Source organism: Dermochelys coriacea, chromosome 2 (assembly GCF_009764565.3).
Source record: "Dermochelys coriacea isolate rDerCor1 chromosome 2, rDerCor1.pri.v4, whole genome shotgun sequence".
Taxonomy (NCBI): domain Eukaryota; kingdom Metazoa; phylum Chordata; order Testudines; family Dermochelyidae; genus Dermochelys; species Dermochelys coriacea.
The window spans coordinates 53331528-53352805 of record NC_050069.1 but is presented as its reverse complement, the minus strand read 5'-3'; the positions used below and the strand labels follow the sequence as shown (position 1 = coordinate 53352805).

Sequence of the window (21278 nt, the reverse complement as noted above, 5' to 3'; positions counted from 1 at the left end):
CTCTTATCTAACTGCAGGCACAGCAGAGAACAGTTTAGTGAAGTAAAACTCTCATTTACAGTAATATAACGACTAATCATTTAATTGAATTACTTCTGACAAGATTCTGATCTCAGTTACACTGGTGGAAATCAGGAATGGCTCCAACCAGTTAGTGGTGTGGCTGATATTAAACATGGCATGTGACCATGTGCAGTATGGTAAATACTTGATTGGAAACTCTGCCTGCTAACCATATTTGTCCTTTCTGGAGTCCTAAGCTGGCACATGGCTGCCATTCTGTAACCAATTTGTTAAACTGTTGTTGTTCCATGTGGATGGAATCCCTTAATTGTGCTCGAACAACTAGCTTGGTCAGTCCATCTTCCTCCCAGCTTGCTGTGTGGCAGGACATCCAGAGTGCATTGCCCATGTCCTGCTGGTGATGGTTTGTTTGCATGTCCTGCTAAGGTATTAAGGGTAGTGGCTCAGACTTTACCAGAATGATCTGATACACACAGGCAGGCTGGAAGGTGTAGATACAGTCTTGGCTAACAAATGGTTGCATGGGGAGGTGATGAATTCTACTGAAACAACTGCTTCCCCCAACTGTGGTGTTATAAATGGATCAGAGGAGACTACTGATGTTTGGTTACAAAAACACTGTTTTACTTGTGTGGACAGGTAGCTGAAGTCTACCTGTGCAGTGGTTTGGGCAATTGTTGGCACCATGCTGAAATGTTCCAGTATGCTTCTATTGAATTGTAGCATACACTGAAAGCCAGATATTCTGCTGTGTCCAGCTTATGCTGGGTGCAGCAATGATGCAGCTGTCAGGGAGAGGATTATAGCCCCCTGTTTCTCTGTTCCAGCCTTGATGCAGTTTGGCAGTGATGCTAAACACCACCAGCTGTCTATGATCCTCTAGTTGGGGATTGCCACAGCATGGTGTTCCAGTCCCAAAATGCCCCCTATGCTGGCAGCTGTAAGGAGGGAGGCATCAGAACTGGTTCCTCTCCTGTGGGGGATGCCCCCCCGCCGATGAGTATTTGGAGCAGGGGACTTAGTGATCTCCACTCTGATTTTCTGTAAGTACAATTCCCAGTAGAATCAGGAGCTGACTCTAACTCTGAAATCCCATACTCACAGATCTCTGGTTCCACCTTTCTGAGTCTCTTAATGGCTGCCATGATTTATCTTCTTGGCACACAGCAGAGATGCACATGTGACGCTGGCAGACCAGGTGGCCAACTCCTGCCAAGGCCCCTGGGTCTCAATGAACACTGACAAACGCATAGCTGGAAACCAATCTGGCTCAGCGGTGTGTAAGTATTGTTAAAATAGATATTAACATTATAATAATGTGTTTAGATTTTATGAAATGCTAGTAGGACACTGCAAGTATTAATCACATTTATAATATCTGTATCTCCATGTTATAAGGTAATGTTTAAGTGTTTGCTGTGTAACTATAAAAGTGTTTGCTAAAACTGTGAAACTCCACAGTCAGTAGAGAAGCATTATGAAGTGTGAAATGCTAGTTTATCATGGTGTCATCTTCTCCCCAACAAAAGAAGGCCTTTAGACACCAGACAAGCCATTGTGGGACATCAATGCCCACAAACTTTGTTGATTGCTTCCCCAATACCCATGAAGAGGGTGTGTGAACAAGCCCTCATCCTATCACAGCTTGAACACTGGGGGAAGGCATAAAAAGCCCTATCAAGGAAGAATTGTTGTCACTATGCTGCTTGGAATTCAGAGGGCAATATTTCAGAGTAGCAGCCGTGTTAGTCTGTATTCGCAAAAAGAAAAGGAGTACTTGTGGCACCTTAGAGACTAACAAATTTATTAGAGCATAAGCTTTCATGAGCTACAGCTCACTTCATCGGATGCATTAGATATATTAGCCAGGGATCCCCAAGCATCTTGGCTTAGGTTAGCCCTAAAGAAACTCTAGAACTTGCATATTATAGCAGCTACTATTACCTTTTGGAAACTAAAACTGTATCTCATTTTTGTGTGTGTATGTTTACCGGCTTTAACTTTGTAAGTAACTCATTTCTTTTTCTTAGTTAATACATCTTTAGTTCATATTATAGGGTTGGCTATGAGCATGGTCTTTGGTTTGAGATCTGAGGTACGATTGACCTGGGGTGACTGGTCCTTTGGGACGGGGAGTAACCTGAATATTATTGTGATTTTTGGTGTAAGTGACCATCTATCACAAAGGCAGGCTTGGCTAGGTGGCAAGATAGACAGGATTGCCCAAAGGGAATGTCTGTGACTCCATGGTAAGGCTGTTATCAAGCTTTAGGAGTTCACACTTGGTAGGTGAAATCTAATTATTAGGGCTGTCGATTAATCATTAACTCAAAAATTGATTTATTAAAAAAATTGATCGTGATTAATCACAGTTTTAATCATACTGTTAAACAATAAACAAGGGGGAGGGATAGCTCAGTGGTTTGAGCATTGGCCTGCAAAACCCAGGGTTGTGAGTTCAATCCTTGAGGGGGCCATTTAGGGATCTGGGGCAAAAATTGGGGATTGTGCCTGCTTTGAGCAGGGGGTTGGACTAGATGATCTCCTGAGGTCCCTTCCAACCCTGATATTCTATGATTAAGTACTCTATGATTAAGAAATTAAATTTCTACATTTTCAAATATATTGATTTCAATTACAACACAGAATACAAAGTATACAGTACTCACTTTAGAGACTAACAAATTTATTAGAGCATAAGCTTTCGTGAGCTACAGCTCACTTCATCGGATGCAGTGAGCTGTAGCTCACGAAAGCTTATGCTCTAATAAATTTGTTAGTCTCTAAGGTGCCACAAGTACTCCTTTTCTTTTTGCGAATACAGACTAACACGGCTGCTACTCTGAAAGTACTCACTTTATATTTTTTATTACAAATATTGGCACTGTAAAATGATAAACAAAAGAAATAGTTGCACTTTCATGATAAAGAGATTGCGCTACAATACCTGTATGAGGAGAATTGAAAATTACTTACAAATCTAGATTTTTTTTTCTTACATAACTGCACTCAAAAACAAAACAATACAAAACTTTAGAGCCAACAAGTCCACTCAGTCCTACTTCTTGTTCAACCAATCACTAAGACAAACAAGTTTGTTTACATTTGCGGGAGATAACGCTACCGCTTCTTGTTTACAATGTCACCTGAAAGTGAGAACAGGCATTCGCATGGCACTTTTGTAACTGGCACTGCAAGGTATTTACATGCCAGATATGCTAAATATTCGTATGCTCCTTCATGCTTTGGCTACCATTCCAGAGGACGTGCTTCCAGGCTGATGACACTCGTTAAAAAAAAGTGTTAATTAAATTTGTGACTTGGGGGAGAATTCTATGTGTCCTGCTCTGTTTTACCTGCATTCTCCTTATATTTCATGTTATAGCAGTCTCGGATGATGACCCAGCACATATTGTTCATTTTAAGAACACTTTCATTGCAGATTTGACAAAATGCAAAGAAGGTATCATTGTAAGATTTTCTAAAGATAACTACAGTACTCAACCCAAGATTTAAGAATCTGAAGTGCCTTCCACAATGTGAGAGGAACAAGGTGTGGAGCATGCTTTCAAAAGTCTTAAAAGAGCAATAACTCTGATGTGGAAACTACAGAACCCGAACCACCAAAAATGAAAATCAATTTTCTACTCGTGGCATCTGACTCACATGATGAAAGTGAATGTGCATTGGTCAGCACTGCTTTGGATTATTATAGAGCACAACCCATCATCAGCATGGATGCGTGTCCTCTGGAAAGGTGGTTGAAGCATGAAGGGACATATGAATCTTTGGCACGTAAATATCTTGCAACGTCAGCTACAACAGTGCCTTGCAAATGCCTGTTCTCACTTTCAGGTAACATTGTAAACAAGAAGCGGGCAGCACTGTCTCCTGAAAATGTAAACAAACTTGTTTGTTTGAGCAATTGGCTGAACAAGAAGTAGGACTGAGTGGACTTGTAGGCTCTACAGTTTTACATTGTTTTATTTGTGAATGCAATTATTTTTTGTACATAATTCTACATTTGTGAGTTCAACTTTCATGATAAAGAGATTGCATTACAGTACTTGTATGAGGTGAACTGAAAAATACTATTTCTTTTTGTTTTTTACAGTGCAAATATTTGTAATAAAAATATGAAGTGAGCACTGTACACTTTGTATTCGGTGTTGTAATTGAATTCAATATATTTGAAAATGTAGAAAACATTCAAAAATATTTAAAGGGTATTCTATTATTGTTTAACAGTGTGATTAATCACAATTAATTTTTTTAATCGCTTGACAGTGCAACTGTTTGTAGAACACAGCCAGTTAGGGGTTTGTGCCCTGGTTTGTAACAGTCTGCCCTGAGGCTGGCACTCACGCTCATGAGCTACTTTAAACAGCTTGACAGCACACTTGGGTGCCTGGGGAACTCAATCCTGCATTAATAAGAGTGCTGCATGGCCATCAAATTAGGCCCTCTGATACCAAGGTGCAAACTCCAATGTCATCCCTGCCCACTGGATTATCTGCATGTCAGTTGATCTCCTTACAAGTGCCCATACCTTTGCCCCTTTTTATTATGCACATGCCTCTTTTGAGTATGGGAACAGGTACACCATTGGTGTGAGATTTATTTATTTCTGTTCCACATGGAGAATCATACATAGCAGTTAACTTTACTCGTGCCAATGTATGGACTCCACTCAGACCAGACTCAAGGATTAAGGCCACGGAGTATGTAGAACTGACAGAGGAAGGCCTCCTCTCTCACACTGATCAGTTCTCTGTTAGATGTCCCTGTGATATCCTGGCACCCCAATATTCACCAGAGTCATGTAATTAGGATATGTTTTGCATAAAGTAGGCCTTGTGAGGTAGCATTCTAAAAGTCTTGATCTGTTAGACAGTAATATCTTGTTGGATTGTATGTGCTATCGTCGTATGGGAAGTTATGAAGTTTGGCTGCGTGTGTGTTACTGAAACATATTGTGAGGTTGAAAACACCCACAAGCAGCCTTTCAGGACACCAGTAAAAAAGCCAAAGAATGTTCATGGCTTATTGAGGAAACGCGCCCAAGCACAAGGAACTGTGTACAGTGGAAACCTCTCAGAGATAGCACTACACAATGGGAACTGTTTGACCCAGCTCAGAGCAAAAGAGCTTTCTAGCAAGTGGGAAGAAGATAGAAAAAGGGGATAATGACCTCATGATGGGACCTCTCTCTCCCTATAACAACACACCTGAAAACACCTGAGGAACAAGGACTAAACTGTCAGAAGTGATGGTCCCAGGCTAGAGGGATTTTTATCTTGTGTATGAAAACCTGGGAAAGCCAAGGCAACTTGTGCCTTAAGAATCTGCCAGCCTGTTTATCACTCAGGGTGAGAATTTGCTAGTTCATATCCTACCTATCTAGTGTGTTAAGCCCAGTTTGCAGTTTTGTTTATTAAGGTAATCAGCTTTGATCTGTTTGCTATCACTTAAAAAAATCTATCTTTTGTGGTTAATAAACTTGTTTTTGTTTTGTCTAAAAATTATAACTTGGAGCAGAAAGCTGTTGCACATCTCTCTCCACATTGAGGGAGGGAGCTAATTTTATGAGCTTACGCTGTACAGTTCCCTGTGCAGCACAAGGTGGTATAATTTTGGGTTTACACTCGGGGGGGTGTGTGCCTTAACAACTGAGAGGTACCTTAATTGAGCCTTCCCATGCAGAGCTAATCTCAGCATCAGATGCTACAGCTGGGTGTGTCATATCTGTGTGTATGCTGGTGAAGAGCAAGCTTGGAGATCTTGGCAACTTGTCACAGCACCACAGGGTGAAAGGGAGCCCAGGCTGGTGGGTCAGGCAGGCTCAGTGGTACCCCAGTTCCAAGTGGCACCCCAGGGGGAACCCTTCACACTCCCAACCTACTTTTAAGGATTAACACAATGCTGGGTGTTGTGATGATAAGTAGGGAGGAAGGCCCAGATCCTAAACATACATAGTTGTTGCTCTACTCAGCATGGGAGTGTCTAACCGTGAAGCAGCCTGCCACTCAATGGAATTCTCAGCCGAGTTAGGTGCCTAACTCTCCCATGCATTGTATGGGGTGCCTGGCAACCTAGTGTGACATTCTATACCTTGGGGGAGTGCCCTGTAACCCCCATATTCCTCATTTATATATAAATGAGGATCTTGCAGATAAAGCATGCCATGAAAGGTATCGAGAAAGGTTATGATTTGCTGAAAGTCACTGTTCTATCTAAATATGTATACCATCAGTGCATATGAAGTTATGAGATTGTGTTGCATCGTTGTCAGTAAAACATGCTGTAAATTGGAGAATCGGCCAGCTATTAGCTGCCCAGAGACAGCAGCAAGGAAAGTAAATGCTTGGATGAGTATCAAACAACCACCAACAGCCATTGTCCAGCAAGGAAGTTACAATTCAATGACTCACCTGCATAAGGCTACACCAGGGGAATTGCACACAGGTGACTCAGTGTGATGTTATGAATGTAATATAATATCTCATTGAAAGGTGACACAGGGCCAGAAAGAGTTAATTAACTCACAGACGGACATGACCCATGGCCGAACTTTAAAGACTTGTTAGGAAGATATGTAAATGAATAGAGCTTTGAAATGCAAGCCTGCATTGTTAGAGATAGAAGGGTAGCTGTTTGCTCAGGTCTTGTGATATAAGCAAACAAGTCTTGTCTATTACTATGGCTTTGATTCAAAGATCAAAAAAGGAGTATTAATATTTAGGAAGACATTTGACTGAAATAGTATTATGGTCTATATGTTGCTTTGAAGGCCTTATCTGAACTGGTTATGGATAAATTACCCTGTGCTAATTGCCACGATGTTTGGGAGAAGAAAAGTAAAGCTTATTGTTTTCTCAGGCCAAAAGGCTGCTGGAAATGTATTAAAAACCCTGGGACACGATCTTTCTTCATCATGCTCTAATAAATTTGTTAGTCTCTAAGGTGCCACAAGTACTCCTTTTCTTTTTGCGAATACAGACTAACACGGCTGCTACTCTGAAACCTGTGATTATGCAAGGCACTGAATTTAGCCGTATAGAGTGGCCGATGAAGTGAGCTGTAGCTCACGAAAGCTTATGCTCTAATAAATTTGTTAGTCTCTAAGGTGCCACAAGTACTCCTTTTCTTTTTGCGAATACAGACTAACACGGCTGCTACTCTGAAACCTGTGATTATGCAAGGCACTGAATTTAGCCGTATAGAGTGGCCGATGAAGTGAGCTGTAGCTCACGAAAGCTTATGCTCTAATAAATTTGTTAGTCTCTAAGGTGCCACAAGTACTCCTTTTCTTTTTGCGAATACAGACTAACACGGCTGTTACTCTGAAACCTTTCTTCATCTCAAATCTGCTTTGGGTTTCAAGAAGGGGAAACCCCAAGCTATAAGAATTGAGATCCCCAGTCACTAACATTGGACTATATAACCTGTGGACTATTTCTAAAATAACTTTTGGCAACTACAAACTCACCATCTCTGCTATGTATCTGGACCTCAAGAAATTAAACTCAAATCTGTATGTATATTGATCTTTCAACCAACCCTCTCTTTTCTTTTTTAATAAATTTTAGTTTAGTTAATAAGAATTGGCTATAAGCATGTATTTTGGGTAAGATCCTAGTTATCATTTGACCTGGGTCTGGGGCTTGGTCCTTTGGGAGAACCTTTTTCTTTTATATGATGAAATAAGATTTTCAGAATTCATCATCATATGTTTGACGTGTGTCTGGATGGAGGCCTGCAGCTGGGTACTTTAAGGGAACTGCATTGTTTGAACTTCTGAGTAACCAGTGAGGTAATACAGAGGCAGTTTTGGGCTGGCTTGGTAAATCTAAATATTGGAATATCCAGCAGCATTTGGAGGTTTATCTGCCCCATTTTGTTTGCAGTTCACCCTGATTGAGTGACTTTAGCTGGCTCCCATGGGCAGCATCGTTACACTCAGCAATGCCCACCAGACATGCCTGGACTTGTGTTCTCCAAACAAATGGACTAAGGATATAAAACAGAGTACAGGGGCCCACTGCTTGGCCTTTCTTTTTCCCCCACCTACGCTGCAGGCAACAAGGGCACTGAGAAGATTAAAGACTGGCCCAGGTTTCAAGGGTGAACCTTGTGTACTGTGAACTGCAATATCTAGTGGGGTGAGAGAACTGCTTAATCTAGATATTGCCCAATCTAATAGCATTGAGAGTTTAGACTGCATGTTTATATTTTATTTTGGTAACTTACTCTGACTTTTTGCTTATCACTTTAAATTTATCTTTCATGGTAAGTTTGCCTGAAGTGCTTGGTAAGGGTGTTTACTCAAGTTTACAAAGGCTGGTGTATATCCACTTTCCATTGATGAAGTGGCGAACCAATTAATAAATTTGTACTGCTCATCTTGAGCAGTGCAAGGCAGTGTATTCCTGAGATACAATGCTGGGAGCTGGGGCAGGATTTGGCTAGTACCTTTCTCTGTGTGAGTCATGAGTGGCTCTGGGTGCATTCATGCAATCTAGCTGGGTGTGGGGCTCCACGTGCTGTTGTGCTGAGTGATAACAGGGCTCGAAGAGGTTTGTTGCTTGTCACTAGCAAAGCAATGTAAGAGACAGCCCAAGCTGGAGAGTTAAGGAGGCACAGCGGTCCCATGATCCCAGGCTGCACTCCGGGGCTCCCATCACACCTAGAAATGACTTTCAGAAGCCACAGAGATGCCTAAGGTAGCCCGAAGTGAATTGCTGAAGAGAGAGGCTTAGGCACTGAAGTGGTTGACCTGGTGTGCCTGGCTGCTGAGCCAGATGTAGGTAGGAGTGTTCCTCAGACACTTAAGCAACCCATGTCCTAGCAACCGAAACCATCTCTCTCTCTCGCTCATATGCGATACCCCTTTCATGTTCATCCTACATTTCCCTGTGGTCCAATATGTGGGCACTGTTCTACCCCACCACCAATCGCTGGCCTGCCTCCAGCAGGTTCTGACAGGCATCAGGTCTTGGTGTGCTCAGAGCTTGTCTACAGGACCGGTGAGACAGAGATCCCCCTGACTAATCTGAGCATCCCATCTCTGGAGCTTCAGCATGAGGTAGGGTCAGAGCTGCACACTAACTATGGAACAGCATCAGGGTTCAGTCAACTTTGCATATGCTGACCCGTGGTCACCTCAGCAGAAGCTTTGAGAATGTCAGTGGTGCCTAAATGGTGGACTTAGGAGCCTAAAGAGCCTGACAGGTGCTTTGAGGATCTGGGCTGAACTCTCTAGTATTCATTAGTTTGGGCCTGGCCACAGCAATGTGTCCAAGTCCTTTGAGGATGTGAACTGCACTATCTGCTAAACGCTAGTAATTATTAACAATAAGACAAAGAATGATGGGCTATTTTTCACAACACCTGTTGTCTCTCTCAGATGGAAAAAGATGAAGAAAACAGCCTCCACATGCATCTTTAAAATATTAGTGTTCATTTCACCTAACCACATGTTTTAATGCCTGTTAAGAATTATAAAACAGAGAAATGTGTCCATGTAGTGGTGTTGTGTGGTTGACATGGTGGTTTATTTATTTTTGCACTGAGCAGCATTTGCAAGATTGTCAGGAGAAAGAGGAATAAAAATAGCCTACACGGGCCCCTGAATGGCCTATAATTGTGCTATCAACACTTACTTCTAGATCTTCACAGGAGATAGTTTTAAATTGTATTGTAAATCACTAGCATCTTATAATTTCCCCAGAAAATTATTATTTGTTTCTTAAATTCTGTTAGGAACACTCACTCTCTATAGCTGCAGGATCAATGTTATTGCTTGAAGTCAACTAAATACCTACATGTCTAATCCCTTCCCTTTTAGTGTCTGATTTACAATGTCACTAATTACATTCTTGGATTCCCAATACTACTGGCGCCAATTTCTGCTACTCCACAAAAGGAGCTAGTTTAATAATTACTCTATCAACTGTATTGTTGTGCAATCAAATTCCAAGAGTACTTTACGCATGGCATGCTCTGTCGAGGCACTCTTGTTCAAATTGCTGCCAGCATGACGGCTTTCACTGTTAGTTGTTTCTTGATGGAATTTAATAAATATTCATTGGCAGAGTGCAGTGTAATTGATTCAACCACTTTCATTTTTATCCGTTCCGCAAGAGCCCACAGCCTCTGAAGAAAATCTCCCAAGACTTACCAAAGGTTGAGAGTGAGAGGCTTTTGTGATTCACTTGGTGAAGAGAGGACAGGGAGGCTGTATCTGTTATCACTGTGCCTAATGTACATTGTTGGGGGGGGGAACCCTATGTGGCTCTCAGGATGACTAGTGTGCATTATGTGATAAACTGTGAAAATTCTGATTGTGTAATTTTTATGTTGGATATCAAAGCATTTCATTTCAGATGACTGCCAGCCGCTCAGAAGCCTGCTTAACATTTTTTAATAAAAAAAATTAAAACGAGAATATGCTGTACTCTATTTATTCACTAATAGATTTTCTGCATCTTAAAATTAATGATTTTAATTTAAATTTTTGATACACATTGAATTAGGTACCTATTATCTAGTTGCCTCTCTAGACCCTTATTTGATTTTACAGTAACTCCCCACTTAATGTCCTCTTGCTTAACATTGTTTCGATCTTACGTCTCTGCTCAATTACAGAATGTGCTCCATTTAAAGTTGTGCAATGCTTTGCTATAATGTCATTTGGCTGCCTGCTTTGCTTTGTCCACAGCTGTCAGCCCCCCTAACAGTTCCCCCAGCCCGCTGGCAGACCCCGCGGATCAGGGCCTTCCCCCTCTTCCCCCCGCCTCCTGTCCGTGGCCATCAGCTGGCTTACAGCATTCAGGAGGGAGAGGGGAGGAGCGAGGACTCGGCGCGCAGGCTCCCCCTCCCTCCCGAATGCCGCCAACCAGCTGATTGCCGCAGGCAGGGAAGGGGGGGGGAGGCTGCATGCTGAGTCCTCGCTCCTCCCCTCACCCTCCTGCCCCCTGAATATCACAAGCCAGCTGATTGCCATGGGCAGGGGAGGGAGTGAGGATGTGGCATGCGGAGGGAAAGGGTGGGGGCTTGAGGGAAAGTGTGGAGTGGGCGGGCCGAGGGTTGAGCTCCTCGCCCCTAGTGCTTGCAGGGTAGGGGAAGCTGCCACTGCTGCTGCACAACGTGCTTCTCCTAGCCTACAGCACCTTCAGCCTCCTTGCCTGCCTCATTGTCTCCAGTGCCAGTGGGCTGTGCCTGTGTGGGGTAAGGAGGGGGCACCTCCCAACTATTGTACTGTACTGCAAGAAAAATTTCCCTGGAACCTAACCCCCCATTTACATTCATTCTTATGGGGAAATTGGATTTGCTTAACGTCGTTTCACTTGAAGTCGCATGTTGCAGGAACATAACTACAACGTTAAGTGAGAGTCACTGTATTTTATTTGGATGGGATTGTGGAAAGTGGATGGGATTATGGAAAGTTTCTCTATAATTAAGCAAAAGGCCTGATTCAACAGTCCTTACTCAAGCAAAATTTCCATTTACTTTCACCACAAGTCCCTGTGAGTATCTTATAATCCTTGTCAAAGTTGATCTTGAAATCTAATACTCCACCATTAACAAATAATTTCAATACATACTAAGTACATATTTTCAATATAAAGGCAAAATTTTCCCTAGTGAAATCAACGGAAGTTACATGCATATATCTGAGGCTACAATCATGACTTAAAAATACATCAGTTTTGTTAGGCCAATTCTTTTCTTTCATTTGTTCAGGATTTGCAGTGCTCTATTTACTCCTGAGGACATTCTGTGCCAACACATTAAAAATTACATGCACAATATTTTAAAATTCTACAAGTTTTATTTATCAATAAATAAATGTGGAGGCTCCAATGTAGCAGTGGGGAGCACAGGCCACTGGCTGCACGAAGGTGGAGGTTCACCCTGCAGTCCTCCCCCCCGGACACGGACTCAGTGGTGAGGCTGCACCAGACGCTGGTACAGCACAAGGCCTGGCCCTGCCCCAGAAACACCCTGGGGCCATGCCCCTCTGCACCAGGAGCCGGGCAGATAGGCTCAACCAGACAGGATCTAAGTGTGGAGGGGCTCAGTGTGAGGGGATCCGGGTGTGGGGTGAGAGGATTCTGTGTGGGACAATATAGGTGCAGGCAGCTCAGTGGTGAGGGGGGGCGGGATCTGGATGCACAGAGGCTCATTGAGGGGCTTCCAGGTACAGGGGCAATGGGATTCTGCAGGAACTTCCAGGGTGTTGGGGCTCAGCGGAGGGGTCCGGGTGTGGGGGTCTCAGCCAGGTGTGTGTGCTGGAGGAGTGGGGCTTGGTTGGGGGGGTGGTCTGGGTGCAGCTAGTTGGCAATCAATGGTGTGGGAGTCTGGATTTGGGGGCTCAGGGTGGGGGTTTGAGTGCAGGTGCTCAGTGAAGGTGGTCTGGGTGCAGGGGTGGGGGTTGGTGCAGCGGTTGAAGTTCAGTGGGGGTGGGGTTCTGGATGTACCAGGTGAGGCTTGGCAGGGGTGTCTGTGTATGGGAGGTCCAGATGCACAGGGCTTGGGTGGATGGGGGAGCAGCTCCCCGTAGCGTGACACCTCCTCCCCACAGCTGAGGAGTGATGGGGCAGGAAGCTGAGTTTCCTGCAGCTGGGGGAGGTTTCTGGGGGTGGATCTGACACAGCCCCAGCCTCTCCTCCCAGCCAGGACTAGCAGCTGATCCTGGCTCAGGGTAGAAGCGACTGACTGGGGTGTCCCCAGCCCTGCAGTGATTTAACTCTCTGTGAGCTGCTCTGGCTGCCTGAAATGTTGTACCATGACTGCTCTTGCAGCTTCCCTTTGCTTCCCTGTCAGAAAGTCATTTTTTCTGCAGGGAAGCGAAGGAATCTGCGGGGGAATGAATTCTGTTCATGTGCAGTGGTACAGAATTCCCCCAAGAGTATCTTTTGGACATCAACACCTCTGCTAGATTCTTTAAAACATAAATACCTTTCTAATAAGCCTTCTAGGAGAATGATCAAATTTCTGATTTCCTCTAGTTTTATAATTAATCCTTTAGGAATATAAACAATGGACACATGCAATGGCAAATGTAGAAGATTTTACAGACTCTCTAGCTACCCAGTTCATTCTTTTGTAATCAGATAGTTTTAAAAATATACTACAGACCCAATTCTCTAATTATTTAGAGATTGTAAATTGACTTACATGTAGTTACTCCCAATGTAGTATATAACACTTGGGTTCTCAAACTTCATTGTACCACGATCCCCTTCTGACAACAAAAGTTACTACATGATCCCAGGAGGGGGGACCAAAGCCTGAGCCTGCTGGAGTCCTGCAGCCCCAGGTGGGAGGGCTAAAGCCAAAGCCCAAAAGCTTCAGTCCCAGGCAGAGGCCTGTAACCTGAGCCCTGCCACCCAGGGCTGAAGCCCTTGGGCTTTTGCCCCAGGTGGTGGGGCTCAGGCTTTGGTTTTGGCTCTGGGCGGTGGGGGCTCGGACTTTGGCCCCGGGCCCCAGCAAGTCTAATGCCAGCCCTGGAAACTCCATTAAAAAGGGATCACAAGCCACTTTGGGGTCCCAACCTATAGTTTGAGAACCGCTGGTGTAAGAGGAGAATCAGGACCTGTGGGAATTTATCTGTTTTTCTGTATCTCTGTCACATTTAATTTCAATCATAAGAGCATTACTGGTAAGTTTTAAAACTTTCCATTGGTTAGGTACCATCTTTGTTCATCGTCCACTTACCGGAATGCCCGTGAAGGTAACTGGAGGGGACTGCCAAGAGATGCTAAAGCTACGGCCATTTGGAGTGAATTTTGTTGACCCTGGAATGTTCACTGGAGGAGTAGCCTGTTTAAAAAGAAAATATTCCAATAAAAAGAAGTGCTCCTCTTCCAAAGCATTGCAACAAGATCTTTTGCTCTTTGAAACTGCAAATCAGCCAGGTTTTCAGCAGCTCAAAATAATTCCACAATGTTTGCTGTGACAAGCATTCTACCCTTGTTCTCTGTGGGGATAAACATGAATAGGGCAACAAAGAAAGAACAAAGTCTTTATATGCGATCATTATTTAATTGGGCAGAAAAAAGGCTATAGCTCTCCTGAGAAATGGCTTCTATAAGAAACCTTTAAAAGTTCAGGTCTTATATCAAACAATACTAGGTATGAACTCAGAAATCCATATATAATTTTTTTTCTTTTGAAACTTTTCATTAAGGCAAAGTTACAATAAAACGTTAATATACTTCATCAGGACCAGATTAATATTCAAAGAAACAGGCAAAAGATTCTCACTTACTCCGACATCATCTTCCTCTCCAAATGCAAACAGATGGACATCATTTTTTAAATTTGTTAGTCTCTAAGGTGCCACAAGCACTCCTTTTCTTTTCACTTACTCCGCCGAGTACACAAAAAAAGTGACCAAATTTCTAAATACTTATCCTCTTTTTGGCACTTTTCTCTTGTATGTACTTGGTGTAAAAACTTTTCCATTACAATACTCCAGGGGGAATTCATGTGCCCTGCAGAATTTTTTTTTTCTCCACAGAAAATACATTCTGCCAAAGAGGCTCTGCAGTTACACCTTTCACCCACCGGGGGCTGCTGTTATGCCAGAACAGAGGCAACCAGTTCACTGCTACCAGACGTAGCAGTCAGCAGCTGCTAGGGAGAGAGCAGAGGCTGCGTTCCTCACAGCGCCTTGCCTGGAGGGACAGACAGAGTGGGGACACACGGGGCTGCTTGGGGGTGGGGGGAGTACATAGACCAGAAGAGCTAATGGGGAGTCAGACTGGAGCAGGGCTGAGTAGGGGGTGAAGGGCCACATGGGACAGGGGATGGAGGGACATGTGGGGGTAGGGGGAAGGAAGGACACATGGGGACAGGGGCAGATGTGCTTGGGAGAGTCTAGAGATCAGCCAGGGCCTGCAGGGGGGAGGCTCGCCAACTCCCTAACAATCCCTTCCCCCCAGAACCCCCTGCAAAAAAACCCCATGTTCCATAGTCCCCCCAACCACTCCCAGGCTCCTTCCTAGCAATTACATCCTTCTCTCTCAGCTCCTCTATTACCCCTGACTCCCCAAAGCCTTTGCACTGCTTCTGAGGGGTGCGGCAAATACATTTCTATATTGTAGTTTAAATGAATTATTACTCAAAGTTCAGTATTAATATGCCTACTAAGGAATCGTCAAAAAACGTTTCCCGAATCTTTTATTGTTTTCTGTATTGTGACAGACATATTTGTTGACAGGTATTTTGAAATAAATTACTAACACAATTGAAACTGCCATGATTATATTGTATTATTTTGACAAATAAAATATGCAGAATTTTAAAATATTGTGCACAGAATTTTTAATTTTTTTGGCGTAGAAGTCGCCAGGGAGTAATTACAAAGACAATCCATATTTTACTATATCACAATTGCATAGCAGGAGGAGTCACACTTTTATGTGTAATACAAAGTCTTGCTGCTAACAAAAAAAAAAATAAGGGAAATACTTTGCCATTCTATTTACAACTGGAGAATTAAATAAGCATGTCTGGGGATCTCTAGGAAGCTGGATTTTCTCACAAAATGGATTTCTTTAAGAATTTCCTCCCAAAACTATCTAAATCCTCAGCGCAACTACCAGATGTGCAAGTATGTTCCCCCTTCCCCACCATATATATAAAGTTCTAAAAACCAGCATCTGGTCAATTCTAACAAAAACTTTAACTAGAATGATAGTACTTTAAAGTAATGTTACTTTCTGGTTGAAACTACTAAGGAGAGAAATTTCAGATACCAAAATGGTTAATGATCAACAACATGAGGTAGTTATTCTGCAATTATAAAATAAACATACTGAAAAACAGCTTTCCCTGTTTAAAACAGTGGGATGAAATCATTCTCAGCATAAAAGGGCAGTTATTGAAAAAATAAAGCTAAATTAAGATTTTGAAAAACACGATTGTCCTCTCAGCCCACTCCTTTTCCTTCCATCTAGGTTTTATAATGTGCTCATCACATTTGTAATGAGCATCTTTCTGTTGAGCTGCCTCCTCCTCTATGGGCTGTTGGAACCTGGCTAAAAGATGTGCTCTGCTGAGGTACTTGGGGTTTCCTTCAACACATCTTCTTAACTCCTTTCTTATTGTATAAAGTCAGTATTTCACAAGTTGTTCCTCTCTGCTTATCAGGGTGAATGAGTAGCTGCCTTTAGGACTGGCTTCCTATGCCTCTTGTGAATCAACCTTTATCATCACAAGGTTCTTGTTTTACATTTAGACCATTTAAAAGTGAGCTTTTCTTGCATTCTTTAGTTGTTTCAACCAGTCAATATCAATTTAAAATATCATGTTTGTTTGCAGCCACTCACCGTATCTGAGTGTCTCCCTCACTAGACTCACAGTCACGTTCAGCAGGAGAGATGACAAACTAGAATATTGCAGACTTCTGCACAAGATAGTTCTCAGGACACATAAGCACTGTCTAAAGCCAACCTCTGGTATTTCTCAAAGGGGAAAGGACCAGGACTGTCTGAACAACAATATCTAGGCAACTAAGGTCTGTATGTGACTAGCTGCTATTAGAATCTGCTGATGGATCTACACGAATCAACACCAACACACAATCTTATCTAGTGATAAGAGGGCATCAGCCAATGAGGTCAATAATGTCTCTGTGTCATATCCATAATGAAAGCCTGACTGAAAGTTATCAAGGAAATCTGGTAACTCTCAATGATACCGGAATTGCTTTATCACAATCTCTGCAATAATTTTCCTTAAAACAGGAATGTTTGAAACCCAAAGACAATTGGCAAGATTAGCAGCATCAAGTGGCTAACAACTATTTGTTTGAAGGGAAGATGGTGTATCCATTAGCACCATGCCGGAGCATTGGTTCAATGCTCACTCAGATAATGGTATCATCACTGCTATTTCCCAAAATACTTTAATGAGAGACCTCCAAGGAAAACCCAAAGCACTGACCAAACCTACCTCCAATTATCTTATACCTAGGACCCTACCAAATTCACGGCCATGAAAAACTCATCACAGACTGTGAAATCTGGACTCCCTCCGTGAAATCTGGTCTTTTGTGTGCTTTTACCCAATACTATACAGATTTCATGGGGGAGACCAGCATTTCTCAAATTGAGGGTCTTGACCCAAAAGGGAGTTGCGGGGGGGGGTCACAGTACTGCCACCCTTACTTCTGTGCTGCCTTCAGATCTGGGCGGCTGGAGAGCAGCGGCTGTTAGACAGGCACCTAGCTCTAAAGGCAGTGCCCCGCTAGTAGCAGCGCAAAAGTAGGGGTGGCAATACATACCACGCCACCCTTACTTCTGCACTGCTGCTAGCAGCAGCGCTGCCTTCAGAGCTGGGATCCCGGCCAGCAGCCATCGCTCTCCAGCTGCCCAGCTATGAAGGCAGCGCCACCACCAGCAGCAGCATAGAAGTAAGGGTAGTAGTGCCGCAACCCCCCTACAATAACCTTGCATCCTCCTCCCCCGCAACTCCTTTATGGGTCAGGACCCTTCAAATTACAGTACTGTGAAACTTCAGATTTAAATAGCTGGAATCATGACAATTATTATTTTAAAAACCCTGGGTGACTGTGAAATTGACCAAAATGGACCATGACTTTTGTAGAGCTCTACTTGTAGTTAACGTACAGCTGGAGGTGGTCTCACTAAAGACTAGATATCAGATCCAAGTGAGTATATTATATTGCTTTGGTGCTTGCAGATGCATAACAAAGGTTTTGAGTTTTGCAAAATACACACACAATATATGAAAAAAAGTATTAAATTTATTACATGTGGTAAGATTTCATTTCTCATGTCCATAAGCAGGCCATGGACCCCAATACTTCAAAGACCATATTTTTCTTAGAAATTATATGGTGTCCAGGAGATCAAAGCATGTTAAAAGCAAGAGTTTTCAAAATCATTTCTAGCCCATTTTTACATGCTGTTTGAATTAAGTTGGAAAGTTCTCTAGTAGAACTTGGAATCTGCTTGGGTTTTTCTGCCATTTGTAAAGAATTACCAGTCAGAGCGGTACATATTATAGTCTTCTTTTTATTTTTCCTGCTCAACCACTTGTATGCAAAGCTGCCCACCTCACAACAGACAAATCAGAAATGTTTTGGCAGCCACTAGGACGTGTGCAGAAAAATCCAATATGGGCCAGGCCGTACCAGTCTCTCCCAGTGTGTGTCTTATACAAAAAACATTATCCAGTTGATGTAAAGGGGCTTTGGTTGTTAAACTCAAGCAGGTGTGTGATCACTGAATTCTATTAAATAGGTTAGTTCACCGTCACTGACTTTACCTGGTAAGCATGATCTGTGTGTACGAGGTAGAGATTGGTAGGAGCTGAGCGGCTCAAAGGTGTCATCAATTTAGTCTCAGTTTTGGCACATGAAGTTTCAGGACGGTTTGCATCTTGGGTGGGAAAAGGAGCAGGAGGAGATCCTAGAGACGGAGAGACTGGAGAAAGGCTGCTTAAGCCATCCGCCACTGAGTCTGTGTTGAGCCTGATCTCTGTGTAGTAAAAATCTTCCTCTCCGTCACTGTAGTCAGACTCTCCTACACGTCTAATTCAAGAAAAGACAAAACACATATTACTATACTAAGGCAAGATTGTTGAATTTCAAGGTTAATTTTTAAAGTCCAAGATACATAGCAAATAAATTAAATATATGAACATTTAAGCTTCAGCTGTGCTTACTTTTATAAAGAGTGATGTGTGTATCATATAAACATTTTATTCATTTGCAGGGAAGGGGTTGGCAGAAGTCTTGTGTAGTATTTAGAGCAGGGGACTAGAAGTCAGTCTTCCGCGTGGCATTCTTGACCCTGTCATGACTCATTTTTTTGACCGTGGACCCATCACTTAACTTCTGTGCCTCAATTTACCCATCAATAAATTGAGATACTTGCCTCGCGGTAAATAGCTAATGTCGGTAAAGTGCTTCGTGAAGTATGGCTATGGAAAATACAGTGTATTTGTCGTACTAGTCGAAGTGATAGTAAAGGTGGGCAGTCATCAGTTTCATTAGTCGTATTTCCACTAGTAAAGAAAGCCACTTCCTCTAACTTGGAATGGGACTTTGACGCTAGAAGAAGAGGTGCCTTAGAAATCCCTAAAATGGATTGGGGAGGCATTAGTCATTCATCTGTAGTAAAGGTTCTGTTGAGATTTCAACTTAAAATGATTAAATCCCTTTGTTGCACATGGAATATACTGTGTCACTGCACCAAATTTACCTCACTTAGGCCTGGTCTACACTAGGGGGGATCGATCTAAGTTACGCAATTTCAGCTACATGAATAACGTAGCTGAAGTGACGTACTTAGACCTACTCACTGCAGTGTCTTCACTGTGGTGAGTCGACTGCTGCCTGCCCCATCGACTCTGCTTGCACCTCTCGCAGCGATGGAGTACAGGAGTCGACGGGAGACCGCTCGGGGGTCGATTTATTGCGTCTAGACTAGACATGATAAATCGACCCCCACTGGATCAATCGCTGCCCACCGATCCGGTGGGTAGTATAGACATATCCTTACTCTGAGTGTACAGACTGAGTTTTCAAAAATGTTGGAAGTGAGGAGTTTAGGACTTAGAAGTAGGTAAAATGACTCCTTTTTTAAACCACTGTGTTGTTACACTCATGCCACATTTCTGGAGTGAAGGGGCTTGTTAGTTTGTTTTTTAATGGCACCTTAAATTCTGATGTAATCACTTGACTCCAGAAGCTGATCCAGGGTGCCTATGCCTCCATCTGGCCCTGCTTGTGTGAGCATTGAAGAATCTGAAAATGGGTCAGTACCAAATCTCTTCAAAGAATGATTGTCCTCTTACCCAAGATGAATGGTCCGGATGTGTTTCTGAATCCCTGCAGCTGAGCTCAGTACCTTTCCACAGTTTTTCCATAGGCATTTGAACATTACCTTCATAGAGTTCTGAAAAGTTATAAGAAAAACAGGTTTAAAAAAATATGCTATTATTCATATGTTCACATGAAAGGTAATACACCATAACTATATGTTACTCCATCCTAAACCAGGCCATATTCTGCTGTCAGTTACACTGCTGTAATTCTGCTGAATACAATAGAGCTACTCTGGATTTACACTTGGTGTAACTACAGCAGAAATTGGGATCCCCCTGCAATACTTCCTGGATCATTTTGCAAGAAAACTTAGGGCCAGATTCTACCCCTAATTAAAGACCTTGCAGCCCATTGACTTCAGTCAAGCTATATGGGATGAAAAAACAGAATCTGGCTCTTGAACACGTGAAGGATAAGTGGCCTGATTTTCAAAGGAGCTTAATACCCACAGCTTCCAATGACTTCCATAGGAACGGTGGGTGTTCAGCATCTAAGAAAATAAGGCCACAAATACAAATAATGTTAAGTATAACAAAGAGCCACCTCCCACTAACTTTGTAGAATGATAAATCAAAACACTGGATAAAATTAAATTTAAATAGAGACACACCCACATCTCTACACACAGGGCAGTGTGTTAAAAAGGCAACAGTCAGCCTGAGACTGGATCTCATGAAACCTGCCAATTTTCAAGAATTTATTGCTTTCCCTGGCAATGGAATAGTCCATTTCTATAGAAACCGTTTTACTGTTATAGGCACTTTCGCTTCTCCAAATTAGTGAGTTCTGAATATTAAGATAGTCAAGCAATTGCCTGATCATTCTTTAGTGCTTTTAACTCCTCCCACTCAGAAATAAGTAAGTGATTTGGTGGGGAATGGGTTGAATTTATGGCAAAATGTAACATTCAACTTTCTTGAGGGGTGGAAGTGGAATACATGACATTGTCCAAGATGTGACTCCATGAAACAGAAGTAATTTGACACTAACTGATTAGGCATTCTGTTAGTCCTAATTGGTGAAGTTAACAATCACTCCATTTTCACATTTAGACTTTGTGGACTGACAGCACTAACAAACCAGTAGTTAGATCATAAATATTTTTCTCCAAAGTGCAAAGTCACAATCAGACAATTACTAGTCAGGGGCAGAATGAAAACATAGGAGAAAGTGAATTTGCTACAGGTGAACCCCATGTAATATCATTCATTCCTTATACAAATTTGATGTTTGTTGTACAGGCCAAAAACTGAAAACACCAAAACAGACCATCAAGTATAAAATGTTTGTGGAGGGTATGTAAAATATGAATAACAAAACAGTAAGAATGGCCGTTGTAAAAACATCTGCCTAATCATTGTTGAACAATCAGAACAATGACAAACAC

General features: G+C 42.6%; 1 protein-coding gene across 7 annotated transcripts in view; it reads right to left on the bottom strand.

Moving 5' to 3' along the window:
• Positions 1-21278, bottom strand: part of ZNF704 (zinc finger protein 704) — a 168104-nt gene that overhangs the window by 21466 nt on the left and 125360 nt on the right. For all 7 annotated transcript variants that reach the window (XM_043507680.1, XM_043507683.1, XM_038391756.2 and 4 more), the window contains exons 5-7: positions 19861-19961; positions 18328-18592; positions 13747-13851 (exon numbers count right to left, since the gene is read on the bottom strand). In XM_043507680.1, the coding sequence (XP_043363615.1) occupies positions 13747-13851; positions 18328-18592; positions 19861-19961 (471 nt within the window). The remainder of the gene's footprint in view (positions 1-13746; positions 13852-18327; positions 18593-19860; positions 19962-21278) is intronic.